General features: G+C 54.1%; 3 protein-coding genes across 4 annotated transcripts; 2 read left to right on the top strand and 1 right to left on the bottom strand.

Moving 5' to 3' along the window:
• The first annotated feature begins 263 nt into the window (after positions 1 to 263).
• GAL3ST4 (galactose-3-O-sulfotransferase 4) lies at positions 264 to 6,054 on the top strand. Of its 2 annotated transcripts, none has more exons than XM_043455045.1 (4): positions 264 to 394; positions 1,567 to 1,879; positions 2,054 to 2,357; positions 4,608 to 6,054. In XM_043455045.1, exons 2-4 carry the CDS (start codon positions 1,755 to 1,757, stop codon positions 5,628 to 5,630), a joined length of 1,452 nt encoding a protein of 483 aa, XP_043310980.1. In that variant the 5' UTR covers positions 264 to 394; positions 1,567 to 1,754; the 3' UTR covers positions 5,631 to 6,054. The 2 variants fall into 2 exon arrangements, with proteins under 2 accessions (XP_043310980.1, XP_043310981.1); XM_043455046.1 differs by lacking the exon at positions 264 to 394 and adding an exon at positions 544 to 562.
• A 67-nt stretch (positions 6,055 to 6,121) lies between these two features.
• On the top strand, positions 6,122 to 10,649 carry TRAPPC14 (trafficking protein particle complex subunit 14). The gene is made up of 11 exons (XM_043455017.1): positions 6,122 to 6,879; positions 7,092 to 7,187; positions 7,281 to 7,410; positions 7,576 to 7,662; positions 7,821 to 7,941; positions 8,046 to 8,193; positions 8,338 to 8,420; positions 8,533 to 8,696; positions 9,197 to 9,351; positions 9,563 to 9,756; positions 9,870 to 10,649. Exons 1-11 carry the CDS (start codon positions 6,469 to 6,471, stop codon positions 10,021 to 10,023), a joined length of 1,743 nt encoding a protein of 580 aa, XP_043310952.1. The 5' UTR covers positions 6,122 to 6,468; the 3' UTR covers positions 10,024 to 10,649.
• Positions 10,650 to 10,875: 226 nt separating this feature from the next.
• LAMTOR4 (late endosomal/lysosomal adaptor, MAPK and MTOR activator 4) lies at positions 10,876 to 14,752 on the bottom strand. The gene is made up of 4 exons (XM_043455082.1): positions 14,602 to 14,752; positions 14,029 to 14,109; positions 11,548 to 11,665; positions 10,876 to 11,204 (listed from the first exon to the last, which is right to left on the bottom strand). Exons 1-4 carry the CDS (start codon positions 14,602 to 14,604, stop codon positions 11,107 to 11,109), a joined length of 300 nt encoding a protein of 99 aa, XP_043311017.1. The 5' UTR covers positions 14,605 to 14,752; the 3' UTR covers positions 10,876 to 11,106.
• Between the last annotated feature and the right edge of the window lie 2,941 nt (positions 14,753 to 17,693).

The raw sequence follows: 17,693 nt of genomic DNA on the forward strand, positions 1-17,693 counted from the left end.
TACCTTGTTATATCCTTGATACTGTCTGCTTTCAACTGTTACCATCTTCTTTCTTTTTTCTTTCAGCCTGAATGAGCCTTTTGTCCTGCAGAAAGCTGAAAGAAAAAGTACAATGGCGAAAGGAGGGTAGAAGTGTCTTCTAAGGGCAGGCTGGGTGCGCTGAAAGAGAAGGAAAGATGCGGGGAAGGAGAGACCCGGGGAAGGAGAGACCCAGAGACGCCGCCGTCAAAGCCGAATCAGCGGCACGGACTAGCGGGACAAAGGGAGGGAGGGGGAGGAGCCTGGGCGCTGAGAAAGTTTCTGGGGAAAGTTGAGCTGAGCGAGAAACCGGGCGGTGGCTGGGGCGGGCGGGAGGGCCAGACCCCGATTTCCCTGCTGCTCCTCAGGTGGCCTGGTGAGTTGGGCAAGCGAAGCTGAGGCCTAGATCAGTGGAAGGACTCTAGAATTGATGGGAGGAGTTGTGAGGGGTTTCACAGAGAGAACCCCAGAGGGAGCCAACCCAGGGCTGGCAACAGACTGAGCAATCCCCAAAGCTGGAGGGGTCCGAGGGCTGGAATTGGAGGTAATGGGAGGAGACAGAGATGGGTGGAAGGAAGACAAGAAATCTAAACATGGGAGGGGGTGCGGTGTGGGGCTAGGTTGGGGGAGGAAACCGGGGGGGGGGGTGAGGGGGGGTGATGCCAGAGGGGGCGGGTCTCTAGGTAGCAAGTGTGGGTTCTCTGCCTGGGGTCGCTTTGGGCTCATCCTGGAAGGGGGCTGTCAGGGCTTGCTGGAAAGACGGGCTGTGGCCCGTGGCTGTGGGTTGGAATGAAGGGGCAGGTCTGGACTCCCAATTGATTGGGAAGCTGGGGCCTGAGAAGGAATTCCAAAGCTCAGCGTTCGCTTTTTTTGTCTTGTTATCTTTGTGTCAGAGAGTTTCTCTCCCCAACCCCACCCTCTCGATCCCCTCTGGGTGCACTGCTGGGATTGGAAAGTGGAAACGGGGGTGTGTTTGGGGGGGAGGTTATGGCTGGGACTGGGCTTCGTAAGCAACCCTACAACCCCCCAGGCCGCTCTCACACACTGGCGTCTGCTCGCGCCCGCCGCTCCCGCGAGGGAAAGGATGCCTGAGCTTAGATGAGCCGGTCGACTCTTACTCCTTACAAAGTCGTTCCTGCGGTCTCACTTCCCTGGGTTTCTAAGCTGTGTGCCCCGTCAGGCCCTCCTTAAGGCTTCCCCTCTCAGCCTCAGAGAGGGGCGCCGCATCGGACTTGTCACAGGCAGAGGGGCAGAGGAGGTGGCCCGGGGCCTGGAGATGTCCATCTCCTTGGTACGAGTGGATTGGTCTGATCTTCCTCCCTTTCACTTCCAAATCCCTGGGGCTTGGGAAGAAACTGTCCTTGGAGGTTGGAGGGAGCTGCAGCTGACAGCAGAGCCACAGTCACGGGGCACCTGGAAGACCTGGGTGTAGAGAGAGCTCCCCTCCCGCCCCCCTGCCTGCAATGAGGTCGCGGCTGCCCGGCAGCAGGAGCGAAGGCTCTTACCCGCTCCTTAGATTCCCCTCCTTCCCCCTCATTTCCCTTCTAGACGCTGACGGAGGCAAAAATCTGCTAACTCAGGGGGCAGACTCAACCGGGGCTGCGAGCAGGCCTGGGGAATGAACCCCCGAACTCGAATGAGCGCCTTCCGCGGCTGCACGGCGGTCTCCAGCTGTCTCTGCCTCTGCGCCTGGCCCTTGCCCTGTCCCTCTCCAGCGTCACCCTTCCCCGGGCCACATGGGCCTTCTGTCTCCCACCAGGACCATGCGCCTCTGGGGGCCCCGGGGCCTGGGGGTGGCTCTGGGAGTCTTCATGACCATCGGATTTGCCCTCCAGCTCTGGGGGGGTCCCTTCCAGAGGAGGTGAGTTCCCATCTTGTCCCAATGGCCCCCAGATGCCCCCCGTGCTCTTGTCTGTTCCATCTGGGTCTGTGACTCTTGGGGCCTCAGAGGACACTCCATGCCTTCCTGGCTCCACGAGACATCCATCCACCTGCTGGTGAGGGACAGGATACTTCCCCTCCCGTCTCTCCCCAGGCTACCCGGGCTGCAGCTCCGACATTTCTGGGCCTCATCCCCGGGACCAGCTGCTCCGTCGTGCCCGCCGCGGCAGCGCCTTGTGTTTCTGAAGACACATAAATCCGGGAGCAGCTCTGTGCTGAGTCTGCTTCACCGCTATGGGGACCGACACGGGCTGCGCTTTGCCCTCCCTGCCCGCTACCAGTTTGGCTACCCAAGACTTTTCCAGGCCTCTCGGGTCAAAGGCTACCGCCCTCAGAGTGGAGACACCCAGCCCCCTTTCCACATCCTCTGTCATCACATGAGGTTCAACCTGAAAGAGGTGAGGAGTGTTGAGGGGGTGGGAGGGACTGGGGAGAGATGGGCTTGGGCCTGTAGCCAAGACCACCAGGGGGGAGACCCCAGGCAATGGGGGCTCCCCAGGCATCTCCTTACCCAAAGGTTGTGCTGGGGGGCGGTCCCACAAAGGTGGGAGTCCTGTTCTCCTCTCCTCAGCTGTCTCTTCCTCAGAATTTTCTGGCACCTGAAGTTCTGCCTTCTCCCATCTAGAATTTACTAGTCTCTTTCCTTGATCCATTTAGCCTGCTGGCAGCAGTGCCCTGCCAACTCTCACCCCACCCCACCAACCCTCCCTCCAGGTGCCCCTGGCCCTTCCAGGCCTCTCCCACTGATACCACCAGGGGCCCTGTGCAGTCACTGCCTTCGGACCCGCCTTCCTCTCACACCCTTCACCATGTCTGCCAGATTCCGAGGATCAGCTATATGCCAAGCTCTAGCCCAGTCCCAGCCCCCCTTCCTTGCCCGCAGCCTCAGTTCTAAATGAGGAGATGCATGCATGCACTCACATGTCATCCACACACACACACACACACAGAGGAACCTGGGAGCTCTTGGAGGAGGAAATCAATGGGCAAATGAAAACACACAGGCCAAGAGCCAACTTTCACTGAACACGTCTTGAGTGCTGGGTAGTCATCCTACCATCACCCTGCCAGGAAGGCGTAAGTGTCCCCACTACACAGATGAGGAGATTCACTCCCAGAAAGGCTAAGGGACTGGCCCTCTGTTAACAGAAAGCTGCAGACTAGCATTTGAAGCCAGGCCCAGCTGCTCCAAAGTGCCTTCCATTGCACGTGTGTGTGCGTATGTGTGTTTGTTATTTGGAACGGTGGGGAGAATATTCATCAAAAGAGGTGGGGTTTTCTCAACAGGTGGGTTTTATAGGCAAGAGTGGACGTGACTTTGTAGTAAGGGTAATATCGGGTGTTCTCAGAGCAAAACATCTCAAAGACACGGTGGCAGTGGGGGGTGTGTGTGTGTAGGTGATAGTACTTCAGTGGTGGCTGCAAAGACAGTCCTGTTGGAGCTGGAGCTGAAGAAAGGAGCAGCAGCATGAACTGATCTACCAGGCAGCGAGGGGCACTGCTGAGAGTGAAGCAAGGACAGCAGTCACTGAGGCAGGTGTCCCTGGAGTTTAGGATGACTGTCACCACCATTCACTGACTACCTCCCATGTTCCATGCACTTGCACATTCTTCAAAGTGAGTATTAACCCAGATTTATTGATGGAGGAATAAAGGCTCTGAGAAGCACAATAACCTGCCCAAAGTTACACCAGTTGGTAAGTGGCTGAATTGGAATTTTATTCCAGGTCCCTCTGATGCCATGGACTGTCCTCTGCACTCTTCCCCTATGCCTTCAAAGACACACAGTTCACAGGCTTGTCCTTCAGGCATGCCCCACATCCATAGAACAGATTGGAGGACTTGTCAGGGAGTCATGGTAATGACCACAGTCACACTCAGAGGCAGAAATCCTTCAGGGAGCCCCAGAGCTGGATTCTGGTGTGGATCTGCCTGCTGGACCACACTAGGGTGTGGCTCAGCCCAATGCCCACCTTCCTTCTTGCCAACAAGTGGGATCTTACGTCCCAAGACTCAGAACAGCTCCTTATTGAATGGCCATGGCTCCTCACTGCCCATTTCAGGGATGTCTCTTGCTTTCCAAGATGCCAAGGAGCCTCCCAAGTGCCCTGACCTTCGGCCACGCTGGGCTTGGCCTGCCCACCTGACGCCTGTGCCTGAGATAGAATTATGGTTGCTATCTACTTGCTGCCAGTGATCCTCCTGAGGAGGCCTGAAGCCAGTTCCTTTCTTGGAGCTGTGACCAAGAATGCCAGGGTAGACATGTTATAGGTTTTTGTTGGAGAAGCGAACACAAGGCTTGATTCCTAGAAGTGTTACCAACCAAAGCAAACAGAAAGGCCTGAGGAAATTAATGTTTTCCAGGAGCTCCCCATATTCTGGGTTCCTTCCTATCCTTATCTCATGTAACCTCCATAATCATCTGGGAAGGAAGGTATGATGGGTCCCATTTTGCAGATAAGTAAATTGAATTTCAGAGATGTCAAGTACCTTACCAAGATCTGTGCAGCTAGTGAAGGCAGCTGGGGGTTCCCAGCAGAGCTGTCGGAAGGAGGCTGGAGGCGGCGGGGGGGTCAGTGCGCACTGGGTTTGCTGTTAGTTTCTTCCTCTATAGTTCACTCTCTGTGCTGGTTTCCTCTCCTCCCCAGGTACTTCAGGTCATGCCTTCTGACAGCTTCTTCTTTTCCATTGTCCGAGACCCAGCGGCTCTGGCCCGCTCTGCCTTCTCCTACTATAAATCCGCGTCATCGGCCTTCCGCAAAGCACCATCCTTGGCTGCCTTCTTGGCCAATCCTCGAGCCTTCTACCGACCTGGGGCCCGGGGGGACCACTACGCGCGCAACTTGCTATGGTTTGACTTTGGCCTCCCCTTCCCCCCAGATATGAGGACCAAGAGAGGGAATCCACATGTCTCCAGAGACCCCAACCCTCCCCAGTTACCTTCTGGTGCTGGCCCTCCAGCCCACACCCTGGATCCCAATGCTCTCTTCCATCCTGTTCCCACTGTTGCTGACGGTCACAGCCAGATGTCCAGCCCTGCCTCTTTAGATTTGGGGTCTTCATCCTTCATCCAGTGGAATCTGGCCTGGCTGGACTCTGTCTTTGACCTGGTCTTGGTGGCTGAGTACTTTGATGAGTCACTGGTCCTGCTGGCAGATGCGCTGTGCTGGGGTCTAGATGATGTGGTAGGCTTTATGCACAATGCCCAAGCTGGAGGTGGGCAGGACGGAAGCACCATTGACGATGGTGGACTGACCACTGAGGACAGGCAGCTGACTGCCCGGGCACGAGCCTGGAACAACTTGGACTGGGCTCTCTATGTTCACTTCAACCGAAGTCTGTGGGCCCGGATAAAGCAATATGGCCAGAGCCGGCTGGAGAGTGCTGTGGCGGAGCTCCGGGCTCGCCGAGAGGCCCTGGCTAAACACTGTCTGGTGGGGGGTGAGGCTTTAGACCCCAAGTACATCACTGACCGGCGATTCCGCCCTTTCCAGTTTGGGTCAGGTAAGGTTTTGGGTTATGTGCTCCGAAGTGGGCTGAGCCTCCAAGACCAGGAGGAGTGTGAGCGCCTGGCTACCCCCGAGCTGCAGTACAAGGATAAGCTAGATGCCAAGCAGTTCCCCCCAACAGTCTCTCTGCCCCTCAAGACTTCAAGGCGACCCTCCCCCTAGGCATCAAACCACTGTCTTAAGCTGAAGAGCAGTTAAGCCATAGGGCGCCAGTGATGAGTGTGAGGCAGCCAGATGCCCTTTCGGCTTCCCTCAGAAAGCATGTCTGCTCCCCAGAGGACAAGTGGAACTTTGCAAGAATGTGGGTCCTACATCCTCCAGCCTGTGCCAAGGAATCCCAGACCAAGCAGCAGGCTCCCTCCCATTTTTGTCTTTTCCCCTTTCCCACCCCCGACCCTACCCCCAACCCCGAAGGTACAAGCTGCACTTTCGAAGGCCTTCTGGAGGAGCAAACCATGGAGTACGACAGAGCAAGTCTGGGACACAAGGGATCGGAATAATACGTCCATCTATGAAACACTTGTTACTGGGCTGCGCTCATTTCACTATGAATGAAATGTTCAATTAATAAATAATTTGAAACTTCGACCTGCTCTAGAGCGACAAGGGAAGGGGATAGAGCATCTTCCTGGAAGAAACGGGGTTGGCGGGGGTTCTTTTCGTAGTCCAAGAACTCTAGCCTTCCACAGCAGCCTAACCCATGCCGCACCCGCCCCTCTCCTCCAAAGTCCGGTCACCTACAAATTCCGGCGCCTCCGAGGCCACGCCCCTTCCCTTCCGCTTCCGGTTTCTCACCAGTCATTCGGTCCCGCACCCCGGTTCCGGCCCCGTGGGGTCTCGGTTCCGGGTTCGTTGCCCCGGTTCCCGGCCCCAGCTGGTCTGTCGGGCCGGCCCGGCCGCGCGCAGCACCAGTCGGGACTCGGGGCTCCCGGAACCACCCTAGCGGCCCCTCTGTCCTCCGCCGGCCCCGGCCCACCTCGCCCCCCGGCCCGCGCCGCCCATGGAGTCCCAGTGCGACTACTCGATGTACTTCCCGGCCGTGCCGCTGCCGCCGCGCGCGGAGCTGGCGGGAGACCCGGGCCGGTACCGGGCGCTGCCCCGGCGCAACCACCTCTACCTAGGGGAGACGGTTCGCTTCCTGCTGGTGCTGCGCTGCCGGGGTGGCGCGGGGTCCGGCGCCGGGGGCGGCCCAGGCTTGGGCTCCCGTGGGGCCTGGGCGGAACTGGCGACCGCCCTGGCCGCCCTGGCCTCGGTCAGCGCCGGAGGCGGGGCGCCCGGGGGCGGTGGCTCGGGCGACCAGGACCCCGAACCCCCGGGGGGCGGGGACCCTGGCGGTGGGGGGTTGTTTCGAGGCTGCAGCCCCCTCCTCACCCACGGCCCGGGCCCTGCTACCTCAGGGGGAGCGACCACGGTGAGGAGCCCGGAGCGCCACGACACAGGGCTGAGGGGCGGTTTGCTGGGCTCCCCAGACCGGAGGGGAGAGGGACGCTAGCGGGAAGCTGGAGGCCTATGACGGATGAGGAGAGGGGAGGGCGAGAACCAAGTACCGTAGATCTTAAAGGGGACGCGGGCGCGGCGGGCGGCCTTGACTCTCCTGACCTCTTCACCCCTCTGGCAACCCAGCTGCCTGTGGAGGAACCAATTGTGTCCACAGATGAGGTCATCTTCCCACTCACCGTTTCACTGGATAGACTGCCCCCAGGGACACCTAAGGCCAAGGTAAGGTTAGCACGGGGTGGAGCTCTGTCTGAATTCAGACGCCTTTCTGAGGTTGTTTCTCCTTAATTGTGGTCCCGTGTCCCCTGTGCTCAGATTGTAGTGACCGTGTGGAAGCGGGAGGTTGAGGCACCAGAGGTCAGAGATCAAGGCTACCTGCGCTTGTTGCAGACCCGATCTCCTGGGGAGACCTTCAGGGGCGAGCAGAGCGCTTTCAAGGCCCAAGGTGGGGACGAGAATGCAGAGAGGAAATGCTAGTGTCTGGATTTTGTGGGGACGGTGGAGGGGTGGCACCAGCAAGTGCCTGATCCGGGGAGAGGAAGACTGGACCTGTGGGTTGGAGGTGAGGTGTGCCCAGCCCGTCATCTCCAGCCTCCACCCTCTCCTGCAGTGAGCACCCTGCTGACTCTGCTGCCCCCTCCGGTTCTGAAGTGCCGCCAGTTCACTGTGGCTGGAAAACACTTGACCGTGCTCAAGGGTGAGCAGACTGGAGGCTCCAGTCTTGGGTAGCAGCAAGGGTGCTGGCTGGGTGGCAGTTACCCTGGACAATACGGTGGGGATAGATCCATTTTAGGGGGGAGTTGGTGTGGTCCGAGGAGTTCAGATACTCTGAGCTGAGCTGGTTACCTCCCACAGTGCTGAACAGCTCCTCCCAGGAGGAAATTTCTGTCTGGGATATCCGCATTCTCCCAAACTTCAATGCCAGTTATCTACCTGTCATGCCCGACGGCTCTGTGCTGCTGGTGGACAATGTCTGGTGAGGCCCTGGGAGGGGCGGGGCCACAGAGTGCTGGGCACAGCCGCAGGGCACAGAGCTCTGGCAGCGAAAGGTCCAGCTCTGGTCCCTTTCTTCTCAACTAGTCACCAATCTGGGGAAGTCTCCATGGGCTCCTTCTGTCGGCTCCCTGGTACCTCTGGCTGCTTCCCCTGCCCACTTAGTGCCCTGGAGGAACATAACTTCCTGTTTCAGCTCAGAGGGGGTGAGCAGCCCCCTCCAGGGGCCAAGGAGGTGAGTACAAGGGACTGGTGTGTTTAAGGAGAAAGGCTGAGAAAATGCAATGGGAAGGGAGGCCAGGGAGTTGACTAATGGGAGAGGGAACCTCTCCTTCAGGTCATCACACACAGGTGATATTTCTGCTCATCCCTCCGACAGGGCCTAGAGGTTCCCCTGATTGCTGTGGTTCAGTGGTCCACACCGAAGTTGCCCTTCACCCAGAGCATCTATACCCACTACCGGTGAGTTTGTGGGACACCCCCCCCCCAATGCTCCCCACTGGACACCATCCTGTTCATCTCTGTTTCGAAACACACACATCCTGCTTCCTTCTCTCTCTCTCACTGCTTCTAGCTTGCCCAGCATCCGCCTGGACCGCCCGTGCTTTGTGATGACTGCTTCTTGTGAGTCCCCTGTTCGGACCTATGAGCGTTTCACTGTTACCTATACGCTGCTCAACAATCTCCAAGACTTCCTTGCTGTAAGGCTCGTGTGGACCCCGGAGCATGCCCAGGCTGGTAGGTAGCTGCTAGGAGGGGAAGGGAAAGGAAGATGTCATGGAGGCGGGTGATTTGTGGCAGGCTGCTTCAGCTGTGTACCTGGGTGGTCTCCATGGTGTCATAATGGAGAGTTTAGAGAGGCTGTGGGGCAGAGTGATTTTAAGGGATTGGGTTCCCTGTTTGCCTTGTACATCTCCCATTTCTTAGCTGTGTGACCTTTAGTAGGTTACTTAACCTCTCTGAGCCTCAGATTTCTCATTTCTAAAATGGAGAAAATAATACCTCATGTGGCTGTCACAGCAACTTAATAAGTTAATATATGTGAAGTGGTTAGAATAGATCTCAGCACACAGTAACTACTAGCTACTGTTGTTTATAAAGTTCAGCAAACAATAGCATATAGTCAGTTTACTCCACAGAGTGGCTCTGAGCAGCAAATAAGACTGTGCTCGTCAAAGCCCCCTGCAGACCAAGAAAGACCACACAGACTGTTTCCCAGCCCTGTTTCTGCCCGTCAGGAAAGCAGCTGTGTGAGGAGGAGCGCCGGGCCATGCAGGCAGCCCTGGACTCCATCGTCTGCCACACACCCCTCAACAACCTCGGCTTCTCCCGGAAGGGCAGCGCGCTCACCTTCAGTGTGGCCTTCCAGGCTCTGCGGACTGGGCTCTTCGAGGTGGGCTGGGTGAGGCCTAGCATCGGGTGGGAGGAGTCAGGGCTGCTGGCTTCTGTGGCTGAAGCATAAGTGGGTGGGTGCTACAGAGCTGGGTGGAGGGAAGGTGGGCTTTAGATCCCACTTCGGCCTGTCAAGTGGGGAAGATGACCTGAAAGGAGGTTAGGGGCCTGGCAGCCGAGCTGGCCGGCTGATCTGTGTCTCCCCACCCCAGCTGAGCCAGCACATGAAACTGAAGCTGCAGTTTACTGCCAGCGTGTCCCACCCGCCGCCCGAGGCCCGGCCCCTCTCTCGCAAGAGCAGCCCCAGCAGCCCTGCCGTCCGGGACTTGGTGGAGAGGCACCAGGCCAGCCTGGGCCGCTCTCAGTCCTTCTCCCACCAACAGCCCTCCCGTAGCCACCTCATGAGGTATGGAAGTGCGCAGACAGGGGCCCACGGGCTTAGTAGAGGCCGGGATTGGAAAGGGAGCAGGACGGGACCCTGGGGTCTGGCCAGAGCCCATAGCCTCCACCTTCTTCCAGGTCGGGCAGTGTGATGGAGCGCCGGGCCATCACGCCCCCCGTGGCCTCCCCTGTCGGCCGGCCCCTCTACCTGCCCCCGGACAAGGCTGTGCTCTCTCTGGACAAGATCGCCAAACGCGAGTGCAAGGTCCTGGTGGTGGAGCCGGTCAAGTAGACCATCCGGCCGCCTCCCTCTCACACTCCCGGAAATGGACAGCCCCCAGCGTGGGTGCTCCCTCCAGGCTGCGCCTCCCCGGGGAGCCTCCCACCTAGGGTGAGGGGGCCCCCGCAGGGCCGCCTGTCTGTGTCTACTGATGAGGGACGAGGGACGAAGCTGTGAAATGGCCGGGGATGGCTGCAGCGTGAAGCCGACAGTATTTCCCGGACTTCCTGGGGGGGCTGGCCCCACCCCGTGGCCAGGGCAGGGGCTCCAGGAGCTCCCTTGCCCCCCGCCTTGCACCCTGGTTCTAAGTTTACAAAGTGTTTTCCTTGTTCCTCTTACGTTGTCTTCCCCGCCTCTGACATTCCCTCCCTCCCTCCCACCCGCAGGGCTGAGATCAGAGGGTGGTGACGGTAAAGGGACCCGACAATGACACGACCCTCCTGTCTCAGGTCAGGGGAGAGAGCTAGGTGGCCTCCCCTCGTCCTCCTGTTTACGTTTGCAGCCTGAAGCACTTTAAGTTGTGTGGGATTTTTGGTTTGGGTTGGTTTTTTTTTTTTTTTGGTCTGTCTGTCCCTGTAACTTATTCTCCAACTACTGCTTCCAACTGAAATAAGACTATTAAATGCCTGTTCAGGAGGAAGAAGAAGACTGTTACTTGTGCGTGGGTTGGCAGCAGCAGAGACCTAAGGGCTCAGAAAGATTCCCTCCAGCCTGTACACCAGATAGCTCCCTTCCCACCCATTTTTTTTCCTTCTGATTCCCAGTTTTCTCTGTCCACCCCACTCCTCTGGACTGAGGCCCCGGAAGCTGAAAGACACATGGGGTATGACCCTCCTCCCCCAATACACACAACACGTCCCCGGGCCCAGGAACATCACACTCATGTTTATTAGGGAGGGTGAGAAGAAGGGAGGTCCTCTCCCCTTCACTCTCCTTAACAGAGTACAAAGTTCCCGAGCCTCTGCCTTCCAGGTCGGGGTGGGGAAGCGGGTGAGCAGACAGCTTTAGTTCTAGCGGCACCAAGAGAGAGGCTGCGGAGGTTCCCATCTTTCTCGTCACAGAGGCTCCTCCTCTGCCCCTCGCCCTTGGGCAGGCTCACACGTCAATGGGCTCCCGGCCTCGGTTCTGCCTCTTCACCACAAACACCCTCTGTCCCGAGACTGTCACCAGCAGCGTGTGTTCTCCAAAGACCACTGGAGGGGAGACGCACCTTCCCCCGCCCCAGGAGAGGGAAGGGAGCAGAGAGTTAGTGGGTTGTGGGGGCCTCCCTAGGGGTCGCACACAAACTGGCTAGGATCCAAAGCCAAAGGAATTCAACAGTTCAAAGCTCAAACATTAGAAGATGGAAGGTCTCCATTAAATCCCCTCCTTTCTCTTACTCTCCTCATAGTTCTGATACAGGGTAAATACCAAGAGGAAGACATGGATTCCAGAGGAGATGGTGGGAAGTTGGTAGAGGACAGGTGTCTTTCCCCTAGAAGAGTGGCCTTGGGGAGCAGCACCGCCCCCTCCCCCCCACCAGAGGCCGAGGCTCACCCGACAGACGCTTGAAGGGTACGCTCATGCCTTGATGCAGCCGGAAACCGCAGGCCGTGCTGACGAGCTCAGATATGGTGCTGGCAGCTTGCTCATCATTCTCCAGATCCCCAGATGACTGCACACAGAGGGAGGGCAGCAGGAATCAGGGAACAGAACTGGGAGGCAATTCCAAGAACACTTTGGTGCTAGCATGTGTAACCTCTCTTGTCTCCACTTTCCAACACCCCTACATACCCCTGCTACTGCTAAGTCACTTCAGTTGTGTCCAACTCTGCGACCCCACAGACGGCAGCTCACCAGGCTCCCCCATCCCTGGGCTTCTCCAGGCAAGAATACTGGAGTGGGTTGCCATTTCCTTCTCCAGTGCATGAAAGTGAAAAATGAAAGTTAAGTCGCTCAGTCATGTCTGACTCTTAGCAACCCCATGGACTGCAGCCTACCAGGCTCCTCCGTCCGTGGGATTTTCCAGGCAAGAGTACTGAAGTGGGGTGCCATTACCTTCTCCGTACATCACCCCTAGTTTTGGAAAAACCTAAACCCTCCTATGACATTGTTGCCCCTCTTGATGCCATCATGTTTGTCATCCTTAAAATACTGGGCTTCCCCGAGGAAGCAGGAACTCTCATCCATTTCTTCACTGACCCTGTTTCCCCAATCCCTGAATCTTGGTTTCTCTCCCTGTCTCCGCTTATTTGAAAAAAACCACATTCTCACATATCAGTGCCCAACCACCACAGCTAGAGTCCCAGGCTCCATCTTTTCCCGTTTCCCATTTGTCACCCTGTCTGTAGAACCTGACACATAAACATCCCTTTTGTCTCTGAACCCCTTCGGACTACTTGGCCCTTGAGTAATGACGTCACAGCGGCCTGGGCTTCCTCTTTTCTGATAATGAGCTCAACTTCTTTTTTTTTTTTTTTGAGCTCAACTTCTTACCTCCTCAATATAGCCCTCCTGCTGGATTCTATACCTCAGTTTCCTCATCTGTAAATTGGGGACATCGGTACCTATCTTACATGCTTGTGAGTGTCACAAGAGTACTGGCAAGATGCTCTGACTAGCTCCTGGCATTATCTAACTGCTACTCAGTTCAGTTCAGTCATTCAGTTGTGTCTGACTCTTTGCAACCCCATGGACTGCAGCATGCCAGGCCTCCCTGTCCATCACCAACTCCTAGAGTTTACCCTATTCTATATCAAACTCAAGTGTTTAAAGCTGGACTATCAAAATCCCCGTTACCTCTCCCCCTCCCCAATCAACTTCCTTTCTTAGGTCCCTGCTGGTCTAGGCTTGCATACAAAGTTGTACAGGATGGAAAAGTATCCCCTTTATCACTGAGCTCTAGTCATTACAAGGGCTTCCCAGGTGGCTCGGATGGTAAAGAATCTGCCTGTAATGCAGGAGGCCACGGTTCAATCCCTGGGTTGGGAAGATCCCCTGGAGAAGGGAATGGCAACCCACTCCAGTATTCTTGCCTGGAGAATCCCATGGACAGAGGAGCCTGGCGGGCTACAGTCCATGGGGTTGCACAGTCGGACACGACTGAGTGACTAACATTAAATCATTACTAAGACAATTCTTCCTTTAAAAACCCCTTCTCTCCTTGCTCCTCCTTGTTGCAACCAGAGGTTTCATACCTAGATTTCGGCAACAGCACCCCTGCTTTTGAATCCCGCCCCTTCTGGCTTACCTTTACACCTAACAGAACAATGCCACTCAATCACTTCATCAGCTTGTTTCTGTTCAAAAACCCTTCAAACCTATTACCCCCAAGATTAATCCAAATGTGTTAACCCAGCCGTCAAAGTCCTTCAATCGGACCTTTCCCTACCATATCCTCCTCTTCCCCCAAATGTTTCCAAATCTTTTCAACATAACCCCATCACCAATTCAGACAGGCTGGTGTTACACTCCTGCAAACATGTCCACCTCCCAACCCTGAATATTCTTTCTTTTCTGCCATCTATCCATCTTTTAAGCCCAGATGAATTCTTACCTCATCCAAGGAAGGTTCCTTGCCAAAACACAAGTTATAGTATGAAGGGCTGAATCCTTCACTTTCTGGACTCCTTCAGCTGCGTTAACCACATGCACTACTTTGAACTTTTAGTCTTAAGCCTTGTCTCTCTAGCTAGATTGAAAACTTCTAGAGCTGACACTGTATTGTACTACAGAACAAAATACCAAGCCTCTTCAATAAATACCAAATAGACATACTCAAGAGTAACTTGGGTATTGTCAGTTATCAACAAACCTGTAACTAGCCTGACTTTGGTAAAGTCAGTAAACCTCTTTACCTCAGGACAGTTACAAGACTAAGAGTCCAGAGATTGGTTAATTGATTTAATTCCTACATGCCAGGCGTGATACCAGGTAAAGATCAAGAACAGAGACAAATCGGGCCAAACAGGGCAACATTAGAAGGCATCCTAGGGTCATGTGTACTTGGAGCACGCCCCTCCCGTTTCCAGAACGCACCGCCAGCACCGCGCCTTCACTCAGCACCAGGTAGCCAAGCTGGTCGGGAATTCGCTCCAGCCCCTGGGTCAGTGCCGAAGTCTAGTGGGTAAAGATGCAATTAGTGAGGAGTAGGCCGAAAGGATGGCCCTTGGGAAACCCGAGTCCCTCTCTTGACAGTGCCCCCTGCCCCCGCTCCAAGCCTCTTTACCCAGCCAGGGCCCTTCCAGACCCTCTTCCCTCTACACAGCCTTCAGCACTGATCCTCCTGAGCCTCCGTCAGTCCTCTCTTCCGCCCGGGGCTCCACTAGCTTTCCACACGTCCCCTCCGCTACCCTCGGGCCCCCTCCCCAAACCCACCTGTGGCCTCCGCCTCCCCCTCAGACCAGTCCCCGGCCTCTACACACCCTCCCAGCGACTTCTCCTTGGCCTTCTACGTCGCCACCCCTCCCTTCTCCATTCCCTCCCAGTCCCGGGGAGAATAGGAGGTGAGGCCGGAGGGCACGCTCAGGACGCGGCAACCAAAGAGATTGGGGGACAGGGGCAAGGTACCCCCGGCGCCGCGCGTAACTCTGCGCATGCGTTCTCACTCACCATCGCAGCTCTAGGTGCTGGGGGCGCTTGAAGCCGACCTAGCTTCCGGCTCCAGACCGCGATCACGTGCTTCCACCCGGCGGTCCCCTCCTCCGGCCCTGCCCTGCCCGACTTTAGTCCCGCCCCCAGGATGCCGATTGGAGAGTGACTACGTCATCAGACTTACTCTGCCAGTCCGGAGCGCCGCTTCCGAGAAGCTCGCGCATTGGCCGCACATCCTCTTGAACATTCCTCTCCCCTCCCCTGAGCCCCAGAGCGCAAAGGTGGGGGGCGTGTCGGCGGAGGGCGGGTCTGGGGGCGGGGCCGGAGGGAGGAGGCCGAGCCGAGAAGTTTGCGCCTGCGCACACGGGGACGGGGGTGGGGGCGGATTCCAGCAATGCTAGGCGGCTTGCAGGTGGAACCGTGACAGAGCCGAAAGACGTAGATCAAGAGCTCTTCAGATGCTACTTTCGTGCCTACTTAAGGCAGCTCTCTGACAGGAATTTGTTCCAAAGCGATTTTTCGTCCCGGGTTTCTGTAAGAAATTATGTGATAGAGCATTATCCCTCCTTAGCCAAGGCATCTGTAATACTGAATATTCTCTGCCAAGAATAATTAGAAAATGACCTTGGGGTAATTTTTTGAATATATGAGTGACATATAGAAATTTTCTGTTTTAATTTAAGTAGTTTTTAGACCTGCTGCAATATTAATGTGAGGCAAAATGATAACAAACTAATAAAAAAGCTTGATGAGGATTTGGAGACATTGGAACCCTCATACATTGCAGGTAGGGATGTAAAATTGTGCAGTTGCTGTGGGAAACAGGTTGGTGGTTCCTCTGAAAGTTAAATATAGAGTTACTATATTTATAAATGAAAGTTAAATAGGACCTAAAAATTCCACTCCTAAATACATACCTAAGAGAACTGAAAACTGTATGTTTACACAAAAACTTGTACACAGATATTTATGGCAGCATCACTCATAATCGCCCCCAAATAGAAAGCAACCCAAATATTCATAAACTGAAGACCAGATAAAGCAATGTGGCATATCCATACAATGGAGTATTATCCAGTTGTAAAAAGGAATGAGGTACTGATCTATGCTATCACATGGATAAACCTTGAAAACATCATGCTAAATAAAGGAACTCAGACCCGCCAGGCCACATATCATCTGGGTGTATCTGTGAGATGTCTACACTAGGCAAATTCATAGAGACAGAAAGCAGATTAGCTGTTTGCTGGGGGCTGAGCAGAAGGGGAAATGGGGAGTGACTGCTAATGGCTGTGCTGGATGATGAAAATGTCCTGGAATTACAGAGTTATGATGGTTTCACAGCCTTGTGGATATAATGAAAACCACTGAATTGTACAGTTTTAAAGGGTGAATTTTACAGTGTGTGAATCATATCAATAAAGTAAAACTAAGTGCTGTTGCTTGAAGAGAAAACCAGTTAGAGAAGATGGATGCCTTTTTAAAAATCAGGTATGATTATAATATGAAATTTAAATTGGAGGGGGATGTAGAGAGAGAAAGTTCTGTGGAGATGCTTGATCTGCAAAACCTTCCGTGGCCTTGTGGTATTTTTTTTTTTTAAGCACACACTCGTTCCAAGCATTTTCATCTATACACTGGCCAAACCCTCATTAACCGTCCTTGTAATAATATCCCCAGATACTATACAGATGAGGAAGTGGAAACTCGAGAGAGATTGAGTCTTGCTCACGGCACACAGCTGGCAAGTGGCAGAGCCAGATTCCAGTCTAAGTCCGCTGTTGCTGAAGCTGATGCTTTTTCCATTGCTCCACTGGCCAACTTTTTTTTTTGAAGTTACACTTGATTTTACCTCAGAAATTCCCGGTTCTCATTGTTCTTGACAGAGAGGAACCTTTCACAGGACAATGCTCATCAGCCATCGCTAGAATTGTTCCATTTTCACAAACAACTTGAATCATACTACTTATGAAGGGAGCAAAGTCTTTCATTCAACCAGTGTTTATTGAGCGCCTTCTGTGTACCACACACTGTTCTTGAAACTGGAGATGTAGCAGTGAATACAAATAAGACATATTTTTATTGTTTTCAAGGTGCTGTGGGGCAGAGGGTGAGCTAGATAAAAAATTAATAAATAAGAAAGTAAGTATATTGAGCAGTGAGAAATGCTATGCAGAGTTCTGCATAAAGCAGAGGTCCATTTACAGGACTTAGAGAATTCTGTAAAACAGACCTTATTAAAATAATTTCTATCTTTCCTTAGCCTCCCCACAGCTTAGTCACTTTTCCTTAGTTGCCTCTTTTTCTTCTGCCTGCTATAAAAAGCACATAGATTTGTCCATTTCATTGGGCCTTCATTTCCTTGTGAGGGCTCCCATGTCATTTAAAACTTGTAGTAAGTAAATTTGTACGCTTTTCTCCTGCTAATCTATCTTCTGTCAAGTTAATTCTTAGGCCCAGCTGAAAACCCTAAGAGGGTAGAGGTAAAAACAAAAATCCTCCCTTACACTGTGAAGGTGCATCTAAGGTAGGAAAAGTATTCAATTTTGAATAAAGCACATTATCTTCCATGATGTGGATGGCCTTCATCCAGTCGACTGAAGGTCTTAAGAGAAAAGACTGAGGTTTCCGGAGAAGAAGGAATTCTCATCAAGAATTTAATTACATAGAAACGCTCCTGAGTTCCAGCCTGTTGCCCAGCAGATTTCAGACTCCAAACTGCAACATCAGCCCTTTCCTGAATTTCCAGTCTGCTGGCCTAGCCTACAGATTCAAGACTTACCAGTCCCCACATATTGTGAGCTAATTCCTCAAAATAAATATGTTCTCTCCCACCCTCCCCATCCCCTTATTCTCCGGAGAACCCTGACTAACAAAGTGATTATGTTGTGGCTGGTTCCTGTGGGTTTGGCATCTTTGCTGCCTCCCTTTGCATTTTTTTTCTTTTTGATTCTGATTTCTGGGGGTTGTTGTTTGCTTTGAAACTAGACCTCCTTGCCTGTCACACACAACCTCCTTTTCTCTTATTTTGCTAGAACAAATTATTACCCTATCAAACAGCCATCAACAGACTTCCCAGCTCCAACTCTGCCTTTCTTGGTTCTCTTCAC

This window comes from Cervus canadensis, chromosome 32 (genome assembly GCF_019320065.1).
Source record: "Cervus canadensis isolate Bull #8, Minnesota chromosome 32, ASM1932006v1, whole genome shotgun sequence".
In the NCBI taxonomy this organism is placed as follows: Eukaryota; Metazoa; Chordata; class Mammalia; order Artiodactyla; family Cervidae; genus Cervus; species Cervus canadensis.

What these genes read in the sequence shown, in the direction of transcription:
- GAL3ST4 (XM_043455045.1), top strand. Translation starts at nt 1,755, where the DNA reads ATGGGCCTTCTGTCTCCCACCAGGACCATGCGCCTCTGGGGGCCCCGG. An exon ending in GGGGGTCCCTTCCAGAGGAG is followed by an intron (nt 1,880 to 2,053) that starts GTGAGTTCCCAT and finishes GTCTCTCCCCAG; the next exon opens with GCTACCCGGGCTGCAGCTCC. An exon ending in TGAGGTTCAACCTGAAAGAG is followed by an intron (nt 2,358 to 4,607) that starts GTGAGGAGTGTT and finishes TCTCCTCCCCAG; the next exon opens with GTACTTCAGGTCATGCCTTC.
- TRAPPC14 (XM_043455017.1), top strand. Translation starts at nt 6,469, where the DNA reads ATGGAGTCCCAGTGCGACTACTCGATGTACTTCCCGGCCGTGCCGCTG. An exon ending in CCTCAGGGGGAGCGACCACG is followed by an intron (nt 6,880 to 7,091) that starts GTGAGGAGCCCG and finishes CTGGCAACCCAG; the next exon opens with CTGCCTGTGGAGGAACCAAT. An exon ending in CTGCTGGTGGACAATGTCTG is followed by an intron (nt 7,942 to 8,045) that starts GTGAGGCCCTGG and finishes CTTCTCAACTAG; the next exon opens with TCACCAATCTGGGGAAGTCT.
- LAMTOR4 (XM_043455082.1), bottom strand. An exon ending in GTGAAGGCGCGGTGCTGGCG is followed by an intron (nt 11,666 to 14,028) that starts GTGCGTTCTGGA and finishes CTCTGTGTGCAG; the next exon opens with TCATCTGGGGATCTGGAGAA. An exon ending in ACCCTTCAAGCGTCTGTCGG is followed by an intron (nt 11,205 to 11,547) that starts GTGAGCCTCGGC and finishes TCTCCCCTCCAG; the next exon opens with TGGTCTTTGGAGAACACACG.